The sequence below is a fragment of the Medicago truncatula genome, chromosome 5 (assembly GCF_003473485.1).
Source record: "Medicago truncatula cultivar Jemalong A17 chromosome 5, MtrunA17r5.0-ANR, whole genome shotgun sequence".
Classification (NCBI taxonomy): domain Eukaryota; kingdom Viridiplantae; phylum Streptophyta; class Magnoliopsida; order Fabales; family Fabaceae; genus Medicago; species Medicago truncatula.
Window position 1 is genome coordinate 26,163,385 of NC_053046.1, and position 19,419 is coordinate 26,182,803.

The window sequence follows — 19,419 nt, forward strand, 5'->3', positions numbered from 1 at the left end:
GAAAGGAAACAAATGTTCAGATTAAATTTAAAGTTTCCAGTCATTAGCTATTATTAGGAATTGTATTTGTATTTTTTATTTTATTCATTGAGTTGCTACTTTGTATTGGAAAATTCATGGGACTTGAAAGGTAATTAACATAGGGATTGTGCCATTGTGGGTTGTGCTGCAAAGTTTGATTTTTATGTATTTAATTTAATAACCTGTTGGTTATACTTAGCATATATTTCAAGTTATAAAACTCAAAGTTGAGTGTTGTTGCCACGTGTCATATTATAAGTTTGCAATCTGTAGCTCTATTAATGGAAGTGTATGAAAGATATAGAACATGGATAAAACTTGTAACTATGTATTAGGAAAAGAATAATCCAATTCTTTTCATAAGATGATGGATAACTTGTGTTGCTTTGATTCACTTATTTTCTTTGTGCACGTATTCTTTTATTTCTTCACCTAGCTTCTTTTATATTCACATGTTGCTTTCACTTTCTTGCTCTCAATTCAATCCTTATCAATCATAACAATCACCGATATGGCTTTGCATGTTCAAATGATTTTACCAATCTCATTGGTTCTTGCAATAATTTTATCAGGTAATAACAAACTCAAATTCTTTTATAATAATTTTTTATTTCTTTCACAATAATTGCTAAAAAAATTGTTGATGAGGACAGGGCAAAGAACATGTGAGTCAGCTAGAGTATTCACCATAGTAAACTATTGCAAGGAGACTCTTTGGCCAGCTGTGTTTCCCGGGGAACACTTCAACGGCGGAGGATTCGTCCTTAAACAAGGACAATCCTCCGTGTTCACCGCTCCAGTAAGTTGGAGTGGCCGAATTTGGGCTCGAACTGGGTGCAACTTCGACCAAAATGGAGACGGACAATGCCAAACCGGTGCATGCGGCACCACTTTAAAATGTGGAGGGGCAGGAAAAACTCCAGCATCGCTCGCTGAATTCACACTCGCTCAACCCGATTTCTACGATGTTAGCCTCGTCGATGGCTTCAATGTGCCGATTTCTGTTAAGCCGATAAACGGAAAAGGAAATTGCTCAACTGCTGGTTGTGATTCTGACCTAAGATTAACTTGTCCCAAAGAACTTTCCGTTAGGTCTAACGGAAAGACCGTTGGGTGCCGAAGCGCTTGTGATGTGTTTAATACTGATGAGTATTGTTGTAGAGGAAATTTTGGGAACCCTTCTACTTGTAGACCAACATTTTATTCAAAGAAGTTTAAGGAGGCTTGTCCAACTTCTTATAGTTATGCTTATGATGATCCAACAAGTATTTTCACATGCACCGGAACGGATTACGTTGTTGCTTTCTGTGCTGACAGGTTTGTGTGTAAAAACCTTAAACGACACTCGTTTTAAAACTGATGGAGTATTTTTTTTTTTTTTTTTGTGAAAGTCAAAATGTTAATGGAATATTATATTGATTGGGACTAACTTTTATGTTTTGATTTGGACTTCAGGAAGAAACAGATGTGCACTTACCATGATCACAAGCTTCATTGTAGTGGATCACAAGGCTTAAGGTCATTGATTGGAAGCTGGTGGATAGCAATGATAATGGTGTTTTTAGCTCTTAGCTTGTGAATTGGATTCTAGTTCAAGTTGAAATTGAGTTGATTTTATGAGTTTGTATAAATGGAACCGTTTTCTTTTCTATGTGATTTTTCTTTCCTTTTTTGATTGAGCATATATTGTTCTACATAAAAAAGGCACGTACGTGCTAATGTCTATGCGCACGGAAGCTGCTATCATAGTATTTTAATTGAATGTTTGATAAAAAAATTAATGTTAATTATTTAAATTAATGGATTAGTTTATTCATATTCTTTTCCTTCAGCATAAGGAAAACGGTGATGTGCACTAGAGGTTATCCTTATGATTCATCCATCTTGAGTCTTGACAAATGCTAAACACAAGCATTCAAACAGAAGTTAGTGTATTTTTCATTTTTATTTTATGATTATTGGTCACGCATTTACAAACTACACTAAACTACTAAGACCCTTTAACATGCATGACAATGTAGCTTCTGTACCTAAGAGTGGCTAAACGGACTAGCCCGACTCGTGATTATTCAGTCAATAGCAAGACACGACAAACATGTCAGTTTAAATGGTCGAGTTGAAACTCCCGCTCCACCTCGCCCTGTTCCTCGGCTGCCTAACCCTAATGTGTTGGCGGTACAAAATGGTAAACGACGATTTGCGCTGGAGGTTATTCTTATTGATCCATCTAGACAAATGTTAAACACAAACATTCAGACATTATTCTCAACACTCGCACGTCCATATAAATTTGATAACATTGTCACTTTTTTCATCTCTTTACTTGTTTGTTAATCGGTTTAGTAGGTTAGTGTATTTTTCATTTTTATTTTATTTTATAATCATTGGTTACACATTAACAAATAACACTAAACTACCATAACCCTTCACCATGACAGTCTTAATGTAGTTTTTGTACCTAGGAATGACCGGACGGATCAGCCCGACCCATAATATGAGGGGATCTACACCATTAATTCTCAAGCATTTTTTTAAGGGTTGAGATTTCATTGTTATAGTCACCGCAGAAGATCTAGTTTCTTAGTATATAGGTGTTAATGTGTTGGTATATAATATGAAAAATTATTAATTAGATGATATATTCATGTAGTTCAATTAATTAAAATGAGGCCTTGTGTCCTCTCACATCTGAGTTCAAATCTTTAATTCAGTAATTTTCATATTTTATTTCATTTATAAGCCATGTATTTTTTTTCAATTAGTGTTGGTTGAAAATGTACATGTTGAAGAAGTCCTACATTGCTTATGATTATAGAGGAAAAGGTAGAACAAGATTATATGAGTCTTTACGCTTTATCTTCGTTTTTCAATATTCACTCAAATAGTTTCTAATTCGAAGATAATATCATTCAGAGTACTTAAATGACCAACCACTTTCGTATTTTCATCCATGCGTAAGCTATGAAATTGCTCGTTCAAAAACTAATTTGAGATACCCTTTGCTTGATATAGACCCTCAAGTTTCTCCCAATACTTTTTGGATGACGACGTGCCAATTGAACATTCGCAATAATATATTTAGCCAAAGACATACAAATTGCACTCGAAGTTCTCCTATCTAGTTCCTCACATTGAAAATGTTTCCTTTCAACGCTTTGTATAATCCTAATTGTACCGACACATTTTTAACTTGTATTTTCTATAAGTTAAAAATTGATTCTTCTATTAAATTTCTCTTAATCAAACTTCATTGAACTTGAAATTGACATTGCTGGAAGCCATAACCTTTCCCAAAAAATTCTTTAAAAATATAAAAACTGTTTTTTTTTTTGACGTGAAATATCAAATAATGTTACAACCGTAAAACACACTAAGAATTTTATACCCCACTTAATGGAAGCTACTCATACAAATTGTTGACATAAAGAAAAATAAGACAACACAACAAAAATACAAGAATATAACGTGAAAACTTTAAAGCGGAAAAAATTCATGAATATTGTCTTATGACAACCTAAGAATAACAAAATGTAAAAATCGTTACAATACATAGACTACCAATACTAGGGTTGGGAATAGGCTAGGCCGGCCTACAGGGGCCTACGGCCTGGCCTGTTTAAGCCTGGTCTGGCCTGGCCTATTTATTAAAAAGGCCAGGTTAAGGCTTTTTAAAAAGCCTATTTGATAAAATAGGCCAGGCTTAGGCTTTTAAAAAAGTCTATTAAGCCTGATAGGTCGGCCTATTTATACCCATAAGTTAAGCCTAATAGGCCTAATTATTATTATTTAATATATATCAACAAAAAATCATTCCCAATTCCCATTGTCCGCTAAAAAAAAAAAATCAATCCCAATATAAATAGAAATAATTTTTTATTGAGATTTAAAATTGTATTTTCAGCCTACAAAGAAAGAGAGTCTCACTATGATCATACCCCTTCATTTGAAGAATGGGACAAAGTTGAGAAAGTGTGTAAACTACTAGAAGTGTTCAATTCTGCTACTCGTCATCATATGAATTTCTATTTTTTTTGTGAATTGTACTCAAATGGTTGATAAACATTGAGTACTAACGAAAGATTATTATTATTAGCTCTAAATTCATTGTGATTTGTTGTTTTGTTGTTATAGGCTTTTAAACAGCTTGTTATGTTGTTAAAATTTGTTTTTAGCAAAATAGACTTTTAAGTAGGCTTTAAGTCTGTTTAGCCTATTTAGTATGTAAAATGAACTATTTGATTACCATAACGTTAAATAGGCTTCAAAGTAGACTTTCAGGCCAGATCAGACTTTTTAATAGGCCAGACTTAGGCTTGTATAATTTTTCGTAGGCCAGGCTCAGACCTTTCAAAGCCTGGCCTGACCTATTCCCAACCCTAACCAATACACACCTGAACTCTTCAAAGAGATTCATTAGCTGGACTATAGCTTTTAAGAAGAAAAAAAATAGTCCATTTTTTAAGTCACAAAGTTATTATTTAATATTTTCTGTGGTGTCTTAATTTTTTTTTGGTGGTGTTTATTATTTAATTTTTTTTTACCAAAAAATGATTATTTAATTATTGAACTATTAAAGTTGATTCTACCAAAAAAAAAAAAAAAAAACTGTTGAAATTGAACCTGTTGAGAGAGGGTAGCGTTCGAGTTTTAGTTGGTGGTGAATATGGCGAACGGTGGTGGAAAGGTTTCTTTCAAAGTCACTCTCACTTCCGATCCAAAACTACCCTTCAAAGTGTATGTTATCATTATCATCATCATCTTTTTTTATTCATCGATCATAAATATTCTAATTTTCCGTTTTATTCTTCTTTCACGATTTCAGTTTCAGTGTTCCTGAAGCTGCACCTTTTACCGCCGTTCTCAAATTTGCAGCTGAAGAATTCAAAGTTCCCCCACAGACCAGCGCTATTATCACCAATGGTAATTTCTTTCTCAATCATCATCACCAATTTTGAATTTCTCTTTTTTTATTACTGTTATTTTGGATAAATATGTTTTTTTTTTTTTTAATTTGATTATTCTTGAACGGACTATGCTATAGGGAGATTGATTTTTACGATTTTGGGGAATTTTTAGTGTTGTCAATTGTGGATCACAGAAAATTTGTTAGGGGATGGGACTTTGTTGTGTTCTCTATGGTATTCTTCTCATGGCTGCTATAAGCTCTATTTTGGAGAAAGAGAGATTGGGTAGCCTTAATGCATTTTTTAGGTTATCTCTTAGGATACATTCCTCAATCTTCATCCTATAGTGTAGCAGATTTTAAAGAGTTTGCTACATAAACCGTGATGCTATCCCAGTATCGCTCTGTGGAAATAGTAGCCGCTATTCCGGTATTGGCCATAGAGATTGTGGTGACAATAGTTGAAAAATAAAAATTGAAGTTTTTTTGGCTTTTACTGCTCAAAATTCCGTCCAATGCAACTTCACCGATCTATTAGCTTTACAATAAATTTTTATTTTTTGGCTTAAGCAGTACTTTTTATCACATAAAACACCACCCAAGGCCCTCCTCTATTTCAAGTTTCAACCATTCCGCGTTTGTCCAATGGCTCGTATTTCCCTCTATTTCTCCATCGTTTAGTACAATGGGCCTTAGGCATTTCAACTGTGTGCCTTGTGGTATGATATGGTCTCCAACTTTCATCTCTAAACTATGGGGTGCTTTGCCTTTTGGCAAACTTATATTTCATATACTCTTTCTTACTTCTGCTCATATGGAAGCCATATAAACTTAGTCTACCAAATATGAGAATGTTGTGCTGGATGAGTGAAAATACTAGATGAGACAGGATTAGGACGCCCAATCACTAGAACTACGAGAACGACAAGAAAAACTACACATGAAACTATCAAATAAGATTCAGATGTCAATAGTTTGACTATAGCCCTAAAACAAAAAAATTAGTTTGACTATAGAAAATAAAGTGAAACCAAAAGGACATTTTTTAATTAAAAGTTAAAAAGAAATGTTTTCTGAAACCAAGGACTCCCTTAACTACTAAAACATCAAGATGGCGTTAATGAAATATTTGGTTTGGTAACAAAGAGGGTTGGCTTAACTGGTAGGATCAAACAGTGTGGCAGATACAATTCTTGCAGGTAGTCGTCCATTGGTAGATATAAGGACCTCTATAAGCCCCTGCCGGGGCTGTGCTTTGTGGCACGTCTCAACCTTTGACGTGAGGAAACTCTTTCCCCCTTAGATTCCACAACCAAAAAAGAGGGTTCAATACAGTTAGTAAATCTATTGGACTAACGGTATGTTGGGAGTTAAGCCTTGAGCATTTCTTGAAAACAGGGGAGTTTTGTGGGTCATTTAATAAATGATGGTATATCTGTATGTTGAACACAAAATAGTACAAGAGAAGGAGATAATTTATTTATTCTATTCTTCCAAATTTCTGTTATAGTATTGTTAAATGCGTATTTGCTATAACTCTTGTTACTCGCTATGCTTGCAGATGGTGTTGGGATAAATCCTCAGCAGAGTGCAGGTATATCCTTGGTTTACGTCACTGTCTGCTTTTGAATTTTTGTTCTATGTCACGTAACATGTTTGTATATCTTTTATTTTTCAGTGCACTGCATACCTTTATCAAAGTATGTTAAAAAGTTCATCATAATGTCCTGATCGAAGATGTTTTATTACAAATATTCTTAAAAAAAAAAAAAAAAAAAACTTATTTTAGATAATTATTCCACCAACCAAAAACAAACAGAATGATGCATTCACGGCTTTTCCTTTTTCTCTGTGATTTGATTAAATATCTGGGATGGGATAATCTGATATTCTGTTCCAACATTCTGACATTGGTTTTGTTACTATCTGTAAAATAGTTATACACTCAAATGCTTAATGTTTACTTTGATCTGACATGCTATGTTGTGACACTTATTCAGGAAATGTCTTCCTTAAGCATGGTTCAGAACTACGTCTAATTCCGCGTGATAGAGTTGGTGCATCTGACATGTTTCGGGATGTCTGAGCTGAATGCTTCCTTTATCTATCTTGGCTGTTTTAGTTCAATACCGGTGCTTTATTTATATCATGTAGTCGATATTAAGAGTGTCCTTTAGACAGAAAAAGTTTAATCCAATAATGAATAGCCTCCACCTCCTCCCATAGTGACTATGTTTGTAATGGAGGATTGTGCAAAGATTGTTCAGCATGTGAGTTTGTAATGGAAATAGGGGAAAATATATCTTCTTGCTATTGAAAAGATTATCGTCTGATCTGCAACATCGAAATTTTCAAAAAATATTGGAGATGTGCAAATCTCGTAAAATTGGAAGCAACTTCTAATCACTAGTGAAATAAATGTTTTCATTGTTGAAGTTTTAAACTTCTGGACCACTTTCCTTGCCCGACGAGCCCGACGAGGGCAAGGAAGAGGCATGATGGGATTAAGAAATCCAGATCATATACTTCTTTCTATAGTAGTAGGAGCTTCCTTTTCAAATTGGAGTTTAAGCAAAGTGGAGAGAAATGTCATATCATGACATAACCATTTTACGTATGTTATTTCATATTTTTATTTGATAATTGTGAAATGAATAAAATGAGAACATTTTTATTTGATGATCGTATCGAAAATCTTAAGAGAACTGTGCTCTTAACCTTTCGGTATTTCGTACTCTCAACCTTAACTCAAACTAGTTGATCTATCTAACCTCCCCCAAGTAAATACACACGGAAGTGTTGCAAATTTTGGGGTAGTGAGTTTCATTTCTTGCTCCTGAGAATACGACATCATGCAAATAAATGGGAGAAGTTTTAGTTAATTTGGAATTGAGAACACAGTTTGTGCCGTCAGGACATGTATTTTCAAACAGCACAGTTTTTTAGACAAAAATACAAAATATTGTTTTTCCGTTCAAAATTATGTGATTTTTTTCAGAAATGCAGAGTCAGGAGAGTTGTTTGCTTCTTAAAATCATGAGTAGTGATATTTGAACAACCATTTGAGACAACTATTGTGACAACTTCATTTTTCTCTCTTTTCATTGGTTAAACACATTGGAGAGAGAAAAAGGAAGAGAGAGAACAAGAGGATAATATGAGTATGAGAGAGAAAATTGTCAAAAAGTTGTCTTAAAGTGGTTGTACAAATATCATTTCCCTAAAATCATACATGAACTTTTTCTTTAAAAAAAAAAATCATACCTGAACTTTGGACAAAAAAATAAAAAATGATAATGCACATAACTTTCTGGCTATGGAGTACTACCAACTTTCTCGCTACAGTACACTCGTAAATTGAGGTGTATCGATATTCTTGCTTCATAAATTTATAAACTAACGATCAATTTTATGAAATAAATAGTTATTTGTCGACATTTCTATTTTAGAAAATATGATTTCAGAAGAAAAACACATCATTCACTGTTTATAAGAATCATAGTAATTTTATTACATATTATCGTATAAAATAATCAATGTTCTCTATTATGAGCGATAAAAATTTTAAAAAATTATTTCATTTACACTTTTGATGAATAAGATTTAATCATTATAATTATAAATGATAAAAAATAACATTTTTCTTCAAAAAACAACTCATTTACCTTTAAAATTAAAAGATTGGTGTATCGATACACTCAAATATGTTGGGTGTACCGTAGAATTTGCCTTTATTCAAACAACTTTATTTATAATTTTGTATTTTTTATCCAATGAAATTTTGTAATTTTTATCCAATGAAAATAATTGAATATTGTTATCTGTATAAAAAGATGATATCGATTTTTGATGTAATTCTCTTTTCTTCCAATTTTTTCTAACAAATACTTCCTCCGTCTTAATTTATAATAAAAAAAGATTAATTCACACTTATTAAGAAAACTAACACTTAGTGATTTGAGGTATAATTTTTTGTGTTCTCCTTGGAATAAGTTTCATGGAAAGATGTAAAAATAATTCTCATTGGTTAAAAATTATGGAGAAAATAAAAAGGATAACAAATTAAATGCAACTTGCATTTAATTTTACATTGGAAAAGATGATTTATTTGAAAAAATATAAAAATAGTATAAAAGTTGGTTTTTTTTGCTTATATTTTGAGACAAAGACTTGCATTTAATTTTTTGCTTATTACTTAACTTTACACATATTAAGAAATTGTTTTAATAGTCTTTTTTTACGAAAAGAAATTGTTTTAATAGTTTTGATTTTACTAGATTATTATTTATTACAATAATCATTACATTATATTTGTATTGGGACTTCATATTCATCTTAGAAAATTAAAAAATAACCAAGTGTTAAAGAATATTCTGGTGGATATCCAATTCCTAATAATCCTTTTCATATTTGCTATGAGTCACTGCAGTTCATGATCTTTAAAACGTAAACATAGTGGAGTTCATGTAGAGGGGTCCAAGGTTATTATGAATTTTTTTATGGTTGTCCTTTTGAACTATTTTATCAGCAATCAACAATTAAAATGGACAGTACAAGTTTCAGAAGCTGCTAAAGGTAAGAGAGAGATCAAGGATGTGGACCAACATGACCTAGTTCTTGTCCCCTTATGGTGTTTTTCACTGCCTTTGACTACATCTTTTAAGAGAAACTATAACCGACCGATTTGGCTCTCTTTTCTTTTACCTTTAAACACCCAAAAAATAACATTTACTTCCACAAAAGCCATCTTTATTTTCTTTCAAATTAATTTCTTTAGCAAGATTTTATTAGGTTGTCTAGGATTTCAGAATGTCATTGTTCATCATGCTCGTAAATTTGACGATTTGTGTTTCTTGTGTTTGATCAATTTGAAATATAAGGAACTCCATTATGTTTTAGAAAAGTTTTTAACTCTAACTTTGTTGAAATGCATCAAATTATTATCACGGTTATGACTTCAATACAAAAAAAATTAACTTAACTTTTTGTTGGAAATCGTCAAGTTATTATCGTGGTTATGACTACTTTTTGTTGAAAAGCGTCAAGTTATTATTACTCACCCCGTTTCAAAATATAAGCAAATTTTACTTTTTAGATTTATTGAATTAATGATGTATGTGGTCCATATTATGAACCACATACATCATTAATTGAATGAACCTAAAAAATAAAATTTACTTATATTTTAAAACGGAGTGAGTATCTTGATTATAACTTAAATTGTTAGGTCGGTAACATTTATTCAAACTCCCAAACTTTTACTTATTTGTTTTTCTTCTTCTGAACAAGCTAAAATGAAACTTATATTCACAAAACGCTCTTTCTGACTAGCATAAGGAATGCCAGAACATAAAGCAAACAATGTTTACAAAGTTCACCTACAAGTTACAAGTGCTAAAAAGCAAAATTACATGGCAATACCCAAACAAGCCAATGTATTAAACCACCAACAATGATAACTAAAAGCAAAAATTATATGTTTCGTCTTCAGCCACAAAAAGAAAGTAGCTCACCTTGTAGTTGTATCTTTTTTAAACTCTTAACTCAACCAATTTAGTTTCCTTCAAAAAAAAACTCAACCAATTTAATTATGGGAAATGTTAACCGGTCCTCCCAAGATACTGGTTAAAGAATCAAATGTAGTAAGCATTGCATTGAAACTTGTGTTGTCAACTCCTAAAACGCATAAAAAAAATGTTATTTTTACTTTAAAACATTCCTTTTTAATTTCCTTAACCAGTCCTGAGACACCGGTTAAGGAGACCTTTAATTATCCACCCCTTATGTAGTTGTATGTAGTGTAGTGCACTCAGCTGACCTTGCAGGATTACATCAAAAACACGTCAATGTTTGGATATATGGAATCCTTCATATTCCTATCAACTTTATGCTCTTCTTATAGCTTTGTATGCCGTTGGAGACAAGCATTCGAAGCATATGATATTTTTGGATACAATTGGAAGCATATAATATGATTAGTCATAGTCATTAATCAAGCTATTACAAGTTTCAATTCATATATCCCACTATGGTTCAATGAAAAGACCAATTCTTCTTTCTATTTTCATATGAAAATGAAGATCAAGGAGAAGTTAATTCGATTCTTTTATTCCTTACGTACCAGAACCATTCTAAGTGGTCCTATTCTTTTCCAAGGAATGTTGCAATCTTATCCCTCCATTTTTTAATGCTTCATCTTCAAGTTTTTTGATTGACAAAACCAAATTGAACCAAAAAAACTCGATCATATAACCTAGATCTATATAATAATTTGTTTTTATATCAAATTATATTGAATCTACTCGATCATATTTATGTCCAACTTTATGACACGTTTTTCATATACAAATCTCTAAATTACATATACACACCGGATAAAATATACTTTTAAAATATTTTTAGTAAAGCTTTTACCAGCACCAACGAAATTATTCATCAAACAAAACTATGAATTATTAATACAAAAAGAAAAGCAAATAAAGTGACTGCATTTAAAATGAAAGGCGCAATTAAAAAAAAAAAATCACTTTCTTCTCCCTAGATATCGAGCGCCTTCCATCTGCTTTCTTTGAAGTATCATCTTTTGTTGGAACATATGTGGAAATTGAGTAATTGACTAAACACAAATTCCCACAATGGGTAGAACTAGTGTAGTGTGAATTGAAAAAAGGAAGTCTCACTTCGAATGGATCACACATTAGTAGTGTTTATATAATGGGGTTGTACCTGTATTTAATAGGGGTACATGATTAAGTGAACGAAGTAAGCACTAGGAAAAATATATTGATATATATTTTATTATTTGGAAATGATAAATTAAAGGATTAATTTAATCATTATTTGAAAGTGCTTTCTTAGTCTCCAAGATTGACTAAGATATTTTTTGGAACGCAATCTAGAATATTTTGGAACACAATCTGAAATATTTCTAGTAGGCAATCTAATATATTTTAGAGCATAATATGAAATTATATTTTAGTAGTCAATAATATATATTTTTGTACTGAAAAATATATTATTGTCCTCAATATAACATATTTTGGTACTCAATTGAGATATTTTTGTACTAGATCTAATATATGAGTTACTTGTTCCTAAAGTCTTTCACTTATTAGTAGAGAACTTTCTCTATAAATAGAGAGCTCTCACAGTGCATTCTTCACACCGAATTCCACAGTCGATGATTCCTGTGTGATTCCTCTCTTCTCCCTTCGACTTGAATTAAAGAGTCATTCTTCTGCTTCTACTCCTTTCTGTCCCTTTCGATTTCAAACAGAGCGGCTACGTACCGTATTGAATAGTCTAATCAAACGATTAAACTATATTTGAGGTGTATATCTACGAGCGGTTGTATACTGTGCAGTATATAATCGTAACAGTGATCTGGGCTGTTTTATCCTGGAGACGGCGTGGTTGATAGTCTACCTTGCACAACTTGGATAGTGCCGCGAAACGTCTTAAAGAGAGCGACCTGGTCGTGACTCATCCCGGTATTTTCTTTTGGCAGTTTTAATTGCAAAAACAACATCTTTTCACTCTCTTCTTTTAAGATGAGTAGTGGCGACGAGTGTTATAGATGTCGTTTTTTTTCAGTGGTTGGTAAGTTTAGGAGTCAGCTTTCGGAGGTGATTTTTTTTTTTTTTGTGGATGTTGTCCTTATGAGTGTTGATCGTAGGAGTGTCTTTGTTAGTGTTTGTTTTCGGATGTTCCGACTATATATGACGTCTTAGTTTGTACTTTCCATAACACCGGTCTTTATTCGTCTTGTGCAGAGACCTGATTTTTAATAAATACAATGACCTAATTGAGAAACTTTTGACAAACTCAGATTAATTTAAAATATTAATAAAAGAATGGACTGATTTAATAGTGGCTTACAAAAACATGATCAATTTGAAGATTTACTCGATATTTTAAGGAAGAAAGCTGAGGCCTATGGAGAACATCTCTTCTCTGATTTTTTTTTCTCTTCTGCTCCCTCCGTTTTAAAATGAGTGTCGTTTTAGCCAATTGCACATAGATTAAGGAATAAAATGAAATAATCATTAGATATAACACTTTTACCAAAATGCCATTGTTTTATATAAAAAAAAAAAAAACAAACTTAAATGTAAAGTGACATTCATTTTGAAACAAATTTGTTTGGCTAAAGCGACACTTGTTTTGAAATGGAGAGAGTAGAAAATAACAACTATGCATTGAACCTACCGACACATAACGGTAAAATACCCGGTTCAATGCATGGTTTTTTACCCTTATACAATAATTAACTCCGCCTCAAAAAAAAAAAATCATTAATTCCATTTTGCTTGTACATAGCCCCTTTTATTAAAACAAAATAAAAAATTTAGGGTTCTGTTTGGCTTAAAAAGACATGTGTTGAGTAATTAGTTTTTGACAGTAAATAAAGAATTGTTTTAGAAATGAAGCTTTCGCATTTTCACTGTTCGAATCTTCCACCACGTTGTGTCAGGAATAGAGTATAAATGCACCATGAAATAATTTGCACATGAGTGTCTGTAGTTTCCGTTATTTTTTCATCACTAAATTATAATTTTTGTCGCTACAAACTAAAGAAAGAACGAACAACAAAATTTATTGAGAAGTACTAACATCTTACTCTTTAACTTTAACACACATTTTCTATCACACTTTCTTTAATTAATTATAATTAACATGAATCATACAAAATCACGTGGATTCAATATAAAATTGGTGGTACTTTTGTGAATTCTTTATTTTGTTAGTGTAAGCCTTCTAATTCTAAAGACAAAGAGATTTTGATAATTTGAAGTTCGATCTTAAAATAAGTATAAAAATTATTCCCCGAAGAGTTGAAATGAGGTTATGGCTCTTGTGAATTCTAACCAATTAAAAAGATTACGTTGAAAAAATTAATGTTAAAAATCAATGAAATAAAGTGCATTGAAAAATCAATATTAAAGAGTGTATTGTTAACGCTATTCAAATTTTTTATCTTAAAAAAAGCTTTCCGGAAAAAGTTAGGACAACAAGTAAAGAGAAAATAACAAAAGAATTCATTTTCCAACATAATATTATTAGAAGATTCTATTTCTTTTCTCTGATCGACATAAGGGAGAGGTAAACATATATAGATAGCAACAGCCATTGCATTTGCAATATTATAAATATCACACTACAAGTGATGATAGTGATATAGTGAGTGTCCTTCATTTTCTTCCATTTCCCAATATGGTCACTCCCACCTTCTTCTCTTCTCCACCATAACCATTACAAATGGAGCCAAATTAACTAAGCACACTACAAAACCCTCACTATTCACATTTCTCACACTCACTACAACACTAACACATCATTTTCAAAATTCAACTAGCATCAAATCACACTCTGTAACGAATATGACACACATTTAAAACGATTACGCGTCTTTGCCTCGATATTTTGGTGTTTTGAGTATACGGAGAGTACGACAGACTAAGACATTGTCGGCAGCGTTTGTAACACGGCGCGGAGCCTCCGATACTACTTTCTGCTTCGTGTGGTTTACCTCTCCGGTCTTTTGATGTGTCTGGAAACGCTTTCCTTGAACCAAAATGTTTGAACATTGAACAAATCTACGCTCCATCCTTAAACTAGTTTCATACACATTAAATGCATCGTTGAAGCTTGTTTTTAAATTTGTTCAAAATCTCAAGTTAAACATTCTATTTGTTGATATTGTTGATAGTTTCCTATTCCAATATTAAAAATCAACCACAACAATAATATAACAATAATCAATGGTTGGTTTAATGCATCTTTATATTTATAATAAGTTGTTGAGTGGAGCTGATTCCTCTTATATGTATAGTATACCTTCTATCTCTAATTATAAATTCTTTTTTTAAAAAAGCTCTCTCTGCATCTAACTCTTATTACAAAGGTCCTAACCAGTGTCTCTAGAACACTAATTAAGAAAAAAATTACATTGAAAATAATGTTTTTTACACTTCGAAATAGTTCTATTACACATATATAAATCCTAGAAAACAATTCAATAAATTAAAACAAAAAAAAGTTGGTTTTTCCTTGTATCAACACTATATTTAATGCATAGATCAGTTGGTAAGAACAATGCATAATATATGTAAGGTCCAAGATACGAAACTCGGACACCACCAAAAAATCATTATATTTAATCTTGAACAAAAAACATATATTTAACGAGAAATTCATGAGACATGGCTCCTAACTATTAATGTAATTGATTATAGAAAATGATAACCCCGTAATATTTTGTTTTATATTTTTGAGAGGTCAATATTTTTTTTTAAGTAGGTCCATAATATTTCTTTATAAATAGGATATATAAACATATCATTTTAAATACAACACGCTTTTAAATAGTTAGGGTGCCTCCTCTTTTATGATCTCCTTTTGTAGCATGAAAAATCTAGTTCCTAATCAAATTATTTGATTGCCTCATGTGGTCTCCAACAAAAAAAAAAACATTATATTTAAAGAGAAATTCAAGGGACGGGACTGCCAACTATCAAGGTAATTGATTATAGAAAATAATAACCCCGTAATATATAAAGGTAATTGATTATAGAAATAATAACCCCGTAATAATTTGTTTTATATTTGAGAGGTCAATATTTTTTTTGAAGTAGGTCCATAATATTTTTTTTTTTTTGAAGGAAGTAGGTCCATAATATTTATTTATAAACAGGATGTATAAACATATCATTTTAAATACAACATGCTTTTAAATAGTTAGGGTGCCTCCTCTTTTGTGTTCTCTTTTTGTAGCATGAAAAATCTAGTTCCTAATCAAATTATTTGATTGCCTAATGTGGTCTCCAACAAAAAAAAAAACATTATATTTAAAGAGAAATTCATAGGACAGCCAACTATCAAGATAATTGATTATAGAAAATAATAACCCCGTAATAATTTGTTTTATATTTTTTAGAGGTCAATAATTTTATTTTTGAAGTAAGTCCATATATAATACTCTCTCCGTCCTAAATTATAAGCAAAAAAATTTCATTTTCTTTGTCGCAAAATATAAGCAAAAAAGATCAACTTTTATGTTATTATTATGTTTTTTCAACAAAAATCATCTTTCCAAAGTAAAATTAAATGCAAATTGCATTCAATTTGTTCTCCTTTTTATTTTTTCCATAATAATTAGCCAATGATAATTGTTTTTACATCTTTCCATGAAACTTATTCCAAGAATAACACAAAAAATTATATCTCAAATTATAATGTTTTAACTTTTTTAATAAGTGTGAAATTGTGTTTTTTGCTTATAAATTAGGACGGAGTGAGTATTTCTTTATAAACAGGATATATAAACATATCACTTTAAATACCACACACTTTTAAAAAGTTTGGGTGCCTCCTCTTTTGTGTTATCTTTTTGTAGCATGAAAAATCTAGTTCCTAATCAAATTATTTGATTGCCTCATGTGGTCTCCAACAAAAAAACATTATATTTTTAGAGATAAATTCAAGGGACATGGCTGCCAACTATCAATGTAATTGATTATAGAAAATAATAACCCCGTAATATATCAAGGTAATTAATTATAGAAATAATAACCCCGTAATAATTTGTTTTATATTTGAGAGGTCAATATTTTTTTTTGAAGTAAGTCCATAATATTTATTTATAAACATGATATATAAACATATCATTTTAAATACAACACGCTTTTAAATACTTAGGGTGCCTCATTCTCTCAACAAAAAAAAAAAGTTAGGATGCCTCCAAATTTGTGTTCTCTTTTTGTAGCATGAAAAATCTAGTTCCTAATCAAATTATTTGATTGCCTCACGTGGTCTCCAACAACAAAAAACATTATATTTAAAGAGAAATTCAAGGGACAGAGCTGCCAACTATCAAGGTAATTGGTTATAGAAAATAATAACCTTGTATTATATAAAGGTAATTGATTATAGAAATAATAACCCCGTAATAATTTGTTTTATATTTGAGAGGTCAATATTTTTTTTTGAAGTAGGTCCATAATTTAATTTTTGAAGGAAGTAGGTCCATAATATTTATTTATAAACAGGATGTATAAACATATCATTTTAAATACAACACGCTTCTAAATAGTTAGGGTGCCTCCTCTTTTGTGTTCTCTTTTTGTAGCATGAAAAGTCTAATTCCTAATCAAATTATTTGATTGCCTAATGTGGTCTCCAACAAAAAAAAAAAACATTATATTCAAAGAGAAATTCATAGGACAGCCAACTATCAAGGTAATTGATTATAGAAAATAATAACACCGTAATAATTTGTTTTATATTTTTGAGAGGTCAATAATTTTTTTTTGAAGTAAGTCCATTTATAATATTTCTTTATAAACAGGATATATAAACATATCACTTTAAATACAATCACACTTTTAAAAAGTTAAGGTGCCTCCTTTTTTGTGTTCTCTTTTGTAGCATGAAAAATCTAGTTCTTAATCAAATTATTTGACTGCCTCATATGGTCTCCAACAAAAAAATATTATATTTAAAGATAAATTCAAGGGACAGGGCTGCCAACTATCAAGGTGATTTATTATAGAAAATAATAACCCCGTAATATATCAAGGTAATTAATTATAGAAATAATAACCCCGTAATAATTTGTTTTATGTTTGAGAGGTCAATATTTTTTTTGAAGTAGGTCCATAATATTTATTTATAAACATGATATATAAACATATCATTTTGAATACAACACGCTTTTAAATACTTAGGGTGCCTCATTCTCTCAAAAAAAAAAAAAAAAGTTAGGGTGCCTCCTCTTTTGTGTTCTCTTTTTGTAGCATGAAAAATCTAGTTCCTAATCAAATTATTTGATTGCCTCATGTGGTCTCCAACAAAAAAAAAAACATCATATTTAAAGAGAAATTCATGGAACAGGGGCTGCCAACTATCAAGGTAATTGATTATAGAAAATAATAACCTCGTAATAATTTGTTTTATATTTTTGAGAGGTCAATATTTTTTTTAAGTAGGTCCATATTATTTTTTTATAAACAAAATATATAAACATATCACTTTAAATACAATGCACTTTTAACTCGTATGCGGTTGATCACAAAAGGAGTTCAGTGCCCCCAACTTATGCCATATGCAACAATCATGAGGAAGATGGGAAACATCTGTTTTTTGCGTGTAGTAAGAGTGTTGGGTGTTGGCAGCGGCTGGGTTTTTGGCCTTCAATTCAGCAGATTTGGTCTCATAATGCCTCCTGTGTTGATATAATTTTTTCTTTACTCCAACAGTTAGACATCGCTCAATAGCAGATTTTTGCGGTTACCCTTTGGAGCTTATGGAAGCACAGGAACAATCAGTGGCGGATCTTGAGTAATTTTGTTGGGGGTGCCAAATATCGATAGAATATATAATAAACAGTTTCAAACACTTTCTAGGATTATGATGTGGTGTGGTGGTTTGTTAGCCTGAATGTTACTTGGAGGGCACTGGTTCAAGTCTTGCTAGGAGTTATTTTTTTGAATATAAAACATTAAAAATACAGTTGAATTAGGGGGTTGTCTAACCACTGCAACAGCCATTACTCATGTGTCATGCTATGACTAATATCATATTTATAGAGAAGTTGGGGGGTGCAGTGGCATCTGCAGGTCTCCAAGGAGATCCGACACTGAGAACAATAAAGTGTGGAATAATATTGTAGAAACAACAGAGCAGATTGGTGACCGAGCGGTGGCTTTCCTAAAGAGTGGGAAGACTGCGCAAGAGACAAGGATTCACAACTCGTCAGCAAACCCTCATTTCGACATAAGTAAGTGGTCAAAACCAAGTGTTGGGAGATTCAAGTGCAATGTTAATGCTGCCTTTTCTGCTTCTCTCCATAAAGTAGGCTTTGAAGCTTGTATTCGAGATGCAAATGGAAATCATGTTATAAGCCGTACCGAGTGTTTCACACCTTTACTTGATGTGGAAATGGGTGAAGCTATAGGACTCCTGCATGCTATGCGATGGGCGAAAGACCTAAATTTGGTAAATATGGATTTCGAAACGGACTCAAAAGTGGTGGCAGAGAGTATCTATAAGAGGGATGGTGTATCAGATTTCATGGCCATAATACACGATTGTAGACATCTATTAATGACTGATTTAGCGAACTCTGATGTGAAGTTCATTAGGAGACAAACCAATAGTGTTGCCCATAATCTAGCTAGAGAAGCACTAAATCATGCTAGTTTCCATTATCATCTTAATATTCTACATTGTATTCATACTTTGATTAATAATTAAAAACTATAAGCTTCTTTCCTTAAAAAAAAAAAATAGTTATGATGCCTCCTCATTTGTGTTCTCTTTTTGTAGCATGAAAAATCTAATTCCTAATCAAATTTTATGCACCGTTCCGAAGGAATATAGTAAATTTCTTCTATAACCTGTATTATTGATTTTAAAATTATCTGTATTATATACTGCTATTACGAATCATTATGGCAATTATTTTTCAAAAGAAATTATGACAATAATTTAAATAG

The 19,419-nt window shown here is 31.5% G+C and overlaps 2 protein-coding genes across 2 annotated transcripts; both read left to right on the top strand.

Moving 5' to 3' along the window:
• The first annotated feature begins 438 nt into the window (after window positions 1–438).
• Window positions 439–1,828, top strand: LOC11428804 (pathogenesis-related thaumatin-like protein 3.5). The gene is made up of 3 exons (XM_003614737.4): window positions 439–593; window positions 675–1,338; window positions 1,477–1,828. Exons 1-3 carry the CDS (start codon window positions 533–535, stop codon window positions 1,598–1,600), a joined length of 849 nt encoding a protein of 282 aa, XP_003614785.1. The 5' UTR covers window positions 439–532; the 3' UTR covers window positions 1,601–1,828.
• A 2,769-nt stretch (window positions 1,829–4,597) lies between these two features.
• LOC11432446 (ubiquitin-fold modifier 1) lies at window positions 4,598–7,272 on the top strand. The gene is made up of 4 exons (XM_003614738.4): window positions 4,598–4,755; window positions 4,844–4,941; window positions 6,486–6,518; window positions 6,925–7,272. Exons 1-4 carry the CDS (start codon window positions 4,685–4,687, stop codon window positions 7,008–7,010), a joined length of 288 nt encoding a protein of 95 aa, XP_003614786.1. The 5' UTR covers window positions 4,598–4,684; the 3' UTR covers window positions 7,011–7,272.
• The last annotated feature ends 12,147 nt before the right edge of the window (window positions 7,273–19,419 follow it).

Excerpts from the sequence above, each read along its gene's own strand:
- LOC11432446 (XM_003614738.4), top strand. The coding sequence starts at position 4,685 with ATGGCGAACGGTGGTGGAAAGGTTTCTTTCAAAGTCACTCTCACTTCC. Across the intron at positions 4,756-4,843 it reads CCAAAACTACCCTTCAAAGT|TTTCAGTGTTCCTGAAGCTG; the intron begins GTATGTTATCAT and ends TCACGATTTCAG. Across the intron at positions 4,942-6,485 it reads CAGCGCTATTATCACCAATG|ATGGTGTTGGGATAAATCCT; the intron begins GTAATTTCTTTC and ends CTATGCTTGCAG.
- LOC11428804 (XM_003614737.4), top strand. The coding sequence starts at position 533 with ATGGCTTTGCATGTTCAAATGATTTTACCAATCTCATTGGTTCTTGCA. Across the intron at positions 594-674 it reads TCTTGCAATAATTTTATCAG|GGCAAAGAACATGTGAGTCA; the intron begins GTAATAACAAAC and ends TGATGAGGACAG. Across the intron at positions 1,339-1,476 it reads GTTGCTTTCTGTGCTGACAG|GAAGAAACAGATGTGCACTT; the intron begins GTTTGTGTGTAA and ends TTTGGACTTCAG.